A 9,344-nucleotide genomic window follows, 5' to 3' on the forward strand; every position below is an offset into this window, starting at 1 on the left:
CGCTTCTCCGTCTCTCCTCCGGACTCCATCTTCGTTACAGTAAAATAGGAACTTCGGCTTTTGTTTCGTCCAATTCCGAGAATATTTTATGTACAACTTTTCTGAAATACAAAATATCAGAAAATAGGGAACTGACACTATGGCATCTTGTCAATAGGTTAGTTCCAGAAAATGTATAAAAGTCCAACGAAGTGTAAACAAAACGTATAGAAGTTGGTGTAAAACAATCATGGAGCATCAAAATTTATAGATACATTTGCAACGTATCACACCCATATAGAGGAGAGGGCAATAGAGACAAGATAGACAACACAGTTCCGCCTATGGCGGCCCCTGTAAACATACTTGTGATCATATACTTGATTGCTAGCAGAACGTATGGATCCTCCACCGAGGGGACATGAAGCTGGGTATATTGTGTGCCCAATCTCGCTCGCAGAATCTCCATCGTCTCTCTTCCCCAAAACCCAAGTCTACAATCCATAGGCATTGGCGAGGTGATCCTTCGTCACTGGCGGCTGGGGGTGTTTCTCCTTGCATCCTCCTTTGGCCTAGGTGCGTGGTTAAGTTCTTAGATGACTTTTATCACGTAAAATACCATAACAATGATAGTTATCGATATGTTAGCATTTTCTTAATATTTTGAAACAAGCAAAAAAGGAGCACGGAAGCGCAGTGAAATACCAAAACCCTATTGCTACATAAGGATATCTATATGAAATAAGGGAGTAAAAACACTCTAAAAATGCACTCATCAGGTACTCCGGTGAGGAGAGAGGGGAGAGAGTGGGGGAGCCATAGGGCTAGGAGTTACCGGGATGGGGTAACACAAGTTACCCAGCTTCAGAACTTAAAATATCGTGGAGATCCTAAGTGTTGCTATAATTCACTATAAGGCAACAAGTGGGGGATTACAATGAGTTGTGTTCTGCCCCAAGGGCTCCCAGGATCCGGCTTATAAAGGCTTCAGATCTAGGGTTTACAAAGTAGAGATCCTACCCGATACAAGCAAGCCTAAACTTCGCAAATTGTTCCTTGTCATGCACATAACGGATCGAACCGACCTTCATCATGCGCCGGATTCTAAATCTTGTCTCCGGACTGGATCCCTCCTTCGCTGATTTTCGACAACCGGGTCGCCCGGTTGGGCCATAGGCCTCCCCACCATCTTTGGGCCACCCGGGCTTACCGGAATCAAGGGACTATCGCGGTATACCTGGTTAGCGTATCCACAACAGTAGCCCCCCGGAGTTCTCCGAGATTCACCATTCCTTCATTTAGCTCTAGCATCATCTTGTTTGGAGAGAATCTTGAAGGACTCCCAGAAATCTTGCCACCGACGAAATTCCCGTCGGAAACTTCATACCAATGAACCTAACGGTCATATTTCATGCTAACGGTAACTTCGGTAAACTTGCGTTTCTTCCATGATACTACTTGTACTGAGATGCTCCCTAAATTTACGGACCTAAAACCTAGGACACGTGGCGGAAATCTAACGTTGCAACCGCTGAGTTCCTACCGTAGGATCCGGCGTACGTATCTCAGCGTCATTGGTATAAATATCCAGGGGGAGCGGTAACTTCCCCATTTCTCACTGCTCTCCTTCACTTCATATTTAACCTCCCGCCCGCGCCTCCGCATAGATATAGATCTCCGGGGAGCTCTCGGTCGACCTCATCGATCCGGCACGACAAGGCTCGCTTCTGGACGAGTTTGACGCGGTTGATCAAGAAAACTCCTCCTCTTCTAATGTCTTATTTCCAGTAGCTAGGCCGCCATATTGGGCCATACGCCTGACCACCATCTTCGGGCCACCCGGGCTTACCGGAATCAATGGCCTATCACGGTATACCTAGTTAGCATATCCATGACATCACTGCTCCTAAGGTGACCTATGAAATCAATGGCAATGCATATGACAAGCCATATTATCTTGATGATGGCATTTATCCTGTAATCCTCAAAAGAAAAAGATAAGAGGTTTGCCAAGGTGCAAGAGACTTGTAGGAAAGATGTAGAGCGGGCATTTGGTGTGCTCCAAACTCAGTGGGCTATTGTTCGTCACCCAGCTAAACATGGTCTATTCAGACCATGCTTGAGGTGATGACATGTTGTGTGATCATGCACAACATGATCGTCGAGACAGAGCATCCTGATGGCCGCAATGGATGGGACTATCAGAGCCAGTTGGTTGAGCCAAACCCTGGGACGGAAACTTGGGATGATTAGACGGTTTGGATGTCTTCAATTTTTTACATCAAATATTTTTGACGACGTACGGACTGCAATATAATGGTAAAGATTTAGGCAAACACATTCAACTCTCGTTCAAAATATGTTGTCACAAAAACGGTGTGCAGTCGAGGCATCAACGCCCTCCTATAAGAGGCCAGCTGATAACCCGGGCAAGCTATATCAATAACACAGCATCAACTTATCTCGCTCATACGTGACAGCATCCGCACATGTCGTCTCCAGCAGCTCTCCACCTCACCGGCACCGACGCGGTGGCGGAGCCATTCCGCGTGTTCGTGGGCTACGACTCCCGCGAGGACATCGCGTATCGCGTGTGCCGTCGCTCGCTGCTGCACCGCTCCTCCGTGCCGCTGGAGGTGATCCCCATCGTCCAGCAGGAGCTCCGCGAGGCGGGGCTGTACTGGCGGGAGCGCGGGCCGACGGAGAGCACCGAGTTCTCCTTCACCCGCTTCCTCACACCCCACCTGGCCGGCTACCGCGGCTGGGCACTCTTCGTGGACTGCGACTTCCTCTTCCTGGCGGACGTGGCGGAGCTGGCGCGCATGGCGGACCCTCGCTACGCCGTGCTGTGCGTGCACCACGACTACGCGCCCAAGGAGGCGACCAAGATGGACGGCGCCGTGCAGACGCTGTACCCGCGCAAGAACTGGTCCTCCATGGTGCTCTTCAACTGCGGCCACCCCAAGAACCGCGCCGCGCTCACGCCGGAGGCCGTCAGCACGCAGACCGGCGCGCACCTGCACCGCTTCGCGTGGCTCGACGACGCCGACGTCGGCGAGGTGCCATTCCCGTGGAACTTCCTCGTCGGCCACAACCGCGTCGACCCGGACGATGTCGCCGGGACCACGCCGCGCGCCATACACTACACCTCAGGCGGCCCGTGGTTCGAGCGCTACAGGGACTGCGAGTTCGCCGACCTCTGGCTCCAGGAACGCGACGCGTGCGTGTCCGAGGAGAATGGAGACGGCCAGATTAAGACTGCGGGGGCATCAGCAGCGGTGCCACCACCGTCTGCGGTTGCCGTCGACGCATGACACCTTGATCACTCCCGATGGCCCTGTCTGTCGCGACGTACGTACTGCCAACGTAATAATGATCGAGTCTCTGTAACATTTTATGTTCCTCCTGTTATTTTCCTTCTCGGTGTCGGTCGTTCTACTAGTATTTGCTTTGATCGTTCTACTAGTATTTGCTTTGATCAGTAAGATTATGCTTTGATAAATAAAGTGAGCTGGTCCATATACCGCTCAAGCCGGATTGCAAATGTTTGATGCTTGCTTACTGCCGCAAAGCGACATTCTTTTTTAGTCATTTTGTTTGCTTCAAATATTGTATGAATCATGCCCCGTTAAACGACACGTATGCACATCAGTCAAAACATATATTGCTGTAGGGATCATCATAACAGTAGATAAGGAGCAATGAAAGTGATTCGAAACCTCAAAGTGTCATTTTCCATCAAGTCAACACACGGCCAAAAGAAGTCAACACAAAAATCTCAAACATTAAAGGGAATTGATACGGAGAAGCGCTGCACAAACGAGCGAACCGTGCGGTGCCCCTAATAAGCGATGACATCTCATCCACAACACCTTATCCACTCACGTGCGCCCTCGGCCACAAAATACATCTCTTCAGAACCAGAATGGAAAGCAGAGTCCAGAGGGAGCAGCGGGGGAGCTCGCAGCCACCCCGGAGCACAGAGCCGCGGGGGATGCCACCGCCGCGCAGCACGGAGCAGCGGGAGAGGCCGACGACGCCGAACACGGAGCACCGGTCGTTGCCGCGGAGCACAGAGTACCGGTGGAGGCCACCGTCGCCGCCGAGCACGGAGCCACGGGACAGGTCGCCGCCTCCACCGAGCATGGAGCACCAGGGGAGCCCGCCGTCCCCGCTGAGCACAGAGTGGGGTGGCGCCGGCCGGTGAGCACGTCGAGCCACGGTCGGGAGAGTTCCTCTAGTATGGAAAAATGCGGCAATAGGAGCTCGCCCCACGAGAAGAGTTCGTCGGCCGGTAGAGGTAGGGGATGCATTTTTGCGTCTCTACCATGCCTCTCGTGATGGAGCTGTTAGAGCAAGTACAATAAGATACAGTCAGCTAAGAGATAAAATATTATAAGTTTGCTTAGTTGGAGGAGAGAGATTAGGAGAGAGAAAGGAAGTTGGCTCTTATCTAGCCAGTTCTAGCACGTGCTCCTAGGCATGTGAGACTAAAAGGTTGGCCATGTATTATAAAAGTACTACACTTTTATAGCTTACTATTGTACATGCTAGCTATAAATTGACTATAGATGATATAACAAATTATTGTACCTGGCTGTCGGCTACACTATTGTTCTTGCTCTTAGAGCAAGTATAATAGATTCTAATCAGCAGGCTACAAGCTATTTTATATTAGAAAAATCCTATGTGGAGGAAATAGAAAAAAAAAAGAGAATGAAGCGGGTGCTTCAGCTATAGCCGGCTTCAACGCGAGAAACAAGATGATGGGCATATAGCATCCCATCGAGCGATACAGCAGGCTCCTTGGATCGAGCGATACAGCAGGCTCCTTGGATCTATTCAATCGTGCATGCTATTAAATGTGCATGTCACATTAAATAATAAAATATTCACTAGAGCCTACATAATAGCCTGCTTATTGTATGGATGGATGTTTACGATAGTATATGTGACTTGGCAGAGGTATACAGCCGGCAGCCGGCTCTATTATTGCCATTACTCTAAGAGCAATTACGAGGTTGAGTCTGACATTTAGTTTAAACTAACCTGGCAAACACAGTATCTTGCAAGAGTAGTATAGAACCTAACAATTAGGCCCAACTAATTGAGGGTTAACCTGTCAGCCATGCCTAAATAATCAGGCAGCCAGACACTAATAATATGGGAGTTAGTAACCTGTCAACCATGTCTAAATAATCAGGCAGGCAGAAACTACTAATATGGCAGTTAGTAACCTGTCAACCATGCCCAATTAATCAGGCAGCAAGAAACTAATATTATGGCAGTTATTAGCAAATGAACAGTCAACTAAGCCTAACTAATCTTGACTATGTACGGGATGATAAAGTCTTTTTCAAATGTTCTCATGCTTAACTAGGAAAAAAAGTTGAAACGGGTCTATATGAAATGTATTAACGGTTGACGGGGTGTGTAGCTACCCCTGCATAGCATATTGTCTCTCTTCTTTTATTTCACCTGATCTCTCACCGAGGCTTTGTTTCCTGAATAATTATTTTAACCGGAGGGAGTAACTAATTCGAAGCACGATGTATGTGTTGGTTACTTAGTGGCCACTTCTTGATGGTATGACCTACCACCAAGAGCACATCAAGGATCAAACACTGTCCTCGCACAGCTTTAATTTGCTAGGACATGGGAGGATACATCTAGCGCAGCTTAGCCCGACGCCCAACATGGGTTCACCCGACCCCTGTGGCCCCGCCACCTCCCCTCCTCCATGCCCTGCCGCGGACCTCTTATCCTACGGGTGGTGCTGCTTGGGAGGCAAGGGCGCAGTTTCACGGCTGAAGAGTGAAGCCCCATTTGGTCCATCGGTGGGCCGTCCTACCCGTGACGACGTAATTTCCATGAGCTGGTGGCGACGGGAGCTCGAGGTTGGGGATGGTGGCAACGGCGGACGACCTGTTGCAGCATGGCAGCGGGGTTTACGAGCTTGATCTGCGCCCGAGTCGGACCCTCTTGGGACTGGTGTGTCGCCGCGAGGGCTTTACGGGTCTACTGGGCCGGGCCAGACCCAACTGGGAATGGTGTGTCATGTTGTCGCGCCCGGTGGAGGAAATTCCCTCTCACGCGGCACGATACTGTTGATGACGGTACCTTCGGTGAGACGACGATGGCGGCTTTGTGACCGTATTGACGGATGCTGCTGGGAAGAAAGTTTGGTGGTGTTGACGCTTCGACCTCGTGGGGCTCTGATACGTCCAATTTGCATCACTATTTTATATCATAATTTGCTGTTATTCATTGATATATTTCATATTGGGACACAATACTTATGTTATTTCATCTATTTTGCATGTTTCATCATTATTGGAGGATCAAGCACCGGAGCCGGGATTCTCGCTGGAAAAAGCACCGTCAGAAAGCAATATTTCGGAAGATCACCCGTGGAAGAAAATTATACCAAAAATCCTATTTTTCAAGATGACGAAGGAAGCCAGAAGGAGGAGCCAGGAGGAGCCAGGGTGGGCCCACACCCTAGGGCGGCGCGGCCCAAGCCCTGGCCGCGCCGCCACGTGGTGTGGAGGGCCCACAACCCCTTTCGCCTCCTTTTCTTCGCGAAATCTTTCGTCCCGAAAACCTAAGCCAGAAGGGGTACCTCGCGAAGAGTTACAGCCGCCTCTGCGGGGCGGAGAACACCAGAGAGAAAAGAGCTCTCCGGCGGGCAGGAATCCGCCGGGGAAATTCCCTCCGGAGGGGGAAATCGACGCCATCGTCACCGTCATCGAGCTGGACATCATCTCCATCACCATCATCATCATCTCCACCATCATCACCGCCATCTCCTCCGCAGCACACCGTCACCGCCGTAGCAATTTGGGTTTGATCTTGATTGTTTGATAGGGGAAACTCTCCCGGTATCGATCTCTACTTGTTGTTGATGCTATTGAGTGAAACCATTGAACCAAGTTTATGTTCAGATTGTTATTCATCATCATATCACCTCTGATCATGTTCCGTATGATGTCTCGTGAGTAGTTCGTTTAGTTCTTGAGGACATGGGTGAAGTCTAAATGTTAGTAGTGAACTATGGTTGAGTAATATTCAATGGTGTGATATTTAAGTTGTGGTGTTATTCTTCTAGTGGTGTCATGTGAACGTCGACTACATGACACTTCACCATTTATGGGCCTAGGGGAATGCATCTTGTATTCGTTTGCTAATTGCGGGGTTGCCGGAGTGACAGAAACCCGAACCCCCGTTGGTATATCGATGCGGGAGGGATCGCAGGATCTCGCAGTTTAAGGCTGTGGTTAGATTTATTCTTAATTACTTTCTTGTAGTTGCGGATGCTTGCAAGGGGTATAATCACAAGTATGTATTAGTCCTAGGAAGGGCGGTACATTAGTATAGGTTCACCCACACAACACTTATCACAACAATGAAGATTAATTAGCCGTATGTAGCGAAAGCATTAGACTAAAATCCCGTGTGTCCTCGAGAACGTTTGGTCATTATAAGTAAACAAACCGGCTTGTCCTTTGTGCTAAAAAGGATTGGGCCACTCGCTGCAATTGTCACTCTCGCACTTTACATACTCGTACTTTATTCAACTCGTTACATCAAAACCCCCGAATATTTGTCCGTGAGCATTTACGATGAATCCTTCATCGAAACCGCTTGTCAACACCTTCTGCTCCTCGTTGGGATCGACATTCTTACTTATCGAAGATACTACGATACACCCCCTATACTTGTGGGTCATCAAGACTATTTTCCGGCGCCGTTGCCGGGAGTGAAGCGCTATTGGTAAGTGGGATTGGTAAGGAAAACCTTTACTGTTGTGCTGATTTTATTTCTGCTTGCTGCTATAAGTCATTATGGAGAGATCTTCTCTTCATTTTCTATTTGGGAAATCTACTACTACTGCAACGGTAGTAGATGAGGCGCCAGGTGAGGAAGTAATACCATATAAAATACCTATGAAAATTATTGAACGTGTTATGGATAACCGCTATGAAGGGGATGGAACTGTCCACCCCGGTGATCATTTACTGTTTTTGCATGAATTATGCGGGTTATTCAAATGTGCAGGTATTGCTATGGATGAAGTGAGGAAGAAATTATTCTCCTTATCGCTGTCCGGTAAGGCGGCGCATTGGTATAAATTACTCGGATAATGGGGATTCTCTTGAATGGAATGATATTGTGCCCCGGTTTTATTCTAAGTTCTATCCTCCAAGTGAAATTCATAAGGATCGGAATCGCATATATAATTTTTGGCCTCATGATGGAGAGAGTATTGCCCAAGCGTGGGGGAGATTGAAGTCTTTAATGCTCAAATGCCCCATTCATGAGCTTCCTGGTAATGTTATTATTGATAATTTTTATGCAAGACTTTCTTTTCAAGACAAGACCTTGCTGGATACTTCATGTTCTGGATCATTTACACGCAACAAAGAAGAGTTTAAAAGGGACCTTCTTGATCGAATCCAAGAAAATACTGAAGGATGGGAGAACGACAAGGATAGAGAATCAGGTATAATTTATGATTATAAATGCATTGAAGCTTTTATGGATACTGATTTATTTCGTAATATGAGTGCTACATATGGTCTTGATTCTCAAGTCGCTGTAAATCTTTATAAAGCTTTTGCCTCTCATTATGAATTGCCAAAGAAGAATTTTGATAAGTATCATGAACCGTATAAAGATAAAATTGATTCATCTATTAATAAATGTGCTGTAGTTGAAACTGCTGAGCATGTTATTCCTGAAGTTTATATTGAAAAAACTCTTTTCCCTGCTAAAATGAAGGAGTACTCTGTTATAAATAGTGCGGTTCATAAAAGTGAAAAGAAACCTGTAGAACCCGAAGAACAAATAAAAGTTGAACTCTGCTTGTTGCAATAGTTAAAGATCTTGTGACTGAAAATGTGGAGGATGGTCATATTATTTTCTGTGAAGATGCTTCTAATATTGTTTCACATCCTAATAAACCCAAACAAGCTAGTGTTCCTATGATGTCTGTTAAAATTGGTGATCATTGCTATTATGGATTATGTGATATTGGTGCAAGTGTTAGTGCTATTCCGTATGAGCTTTACACGGAGATTATGCACGAAATTGATTCTTGTGAACTTGAAGACATTGATGTGGTCATTCAGCTGGCTAATAGAGAAACTATTTCACCAATTGGTATTGTTCGAGATGTGGAAGTCTTATGCGGTAAGATTAAATATCCTGCTGACTTTTTGGTACTTGGTTCTGCTGCTAGTGATTATTGTCCTATTATTTTTGGTAGACCTTTTCTAAATACTTGTGGAGCTATTATAGATTGCAAGAAAGAGAAAATTTTGACTAAATTTGCTGGTGAATCTTATGAGTTTAACTTCTCTAAA

The 9,344-nt window shown here is 47.0% G+C and overlaps 1 protein-coding gene across 1 annotated transcript; it reads left to right on the forward strand.

The window, feature by feature from the left end:
* The first annotated feature begins 2,468 nt into the window (after positions 1–2,468).
* Positions 2,469–3,293, forward strand: LOC124706372 (protein CDI-like). The gene has a single exon (XM_047238042.1). The coding sequence runs from the start codon at positions 2,469–2,471 to the stop codon at positions 3,291–3,293; it is 825 nt and encodes a 274-aa protein (XP_047093998.1).
* The last annotated feature ends 6,051 nt before the right edge of the window (positions 3,294–9,344 follow it).

The sequence above is a fragment of the Lolium rigidum genome, chromosome 1 (genome assembly GCF_022539505.1).
Source record: "Lolium rigidum isolate FL_2022 chromosome 1, APGP_CSIRO_Lrig_0.1, whole genome shotgun sequence".
NCBI lineage: Eukaryota > Viridiplantae > Streptophyta > Magnoliopsida > Poales > Poaceae > Lolium > Lolium rigidum.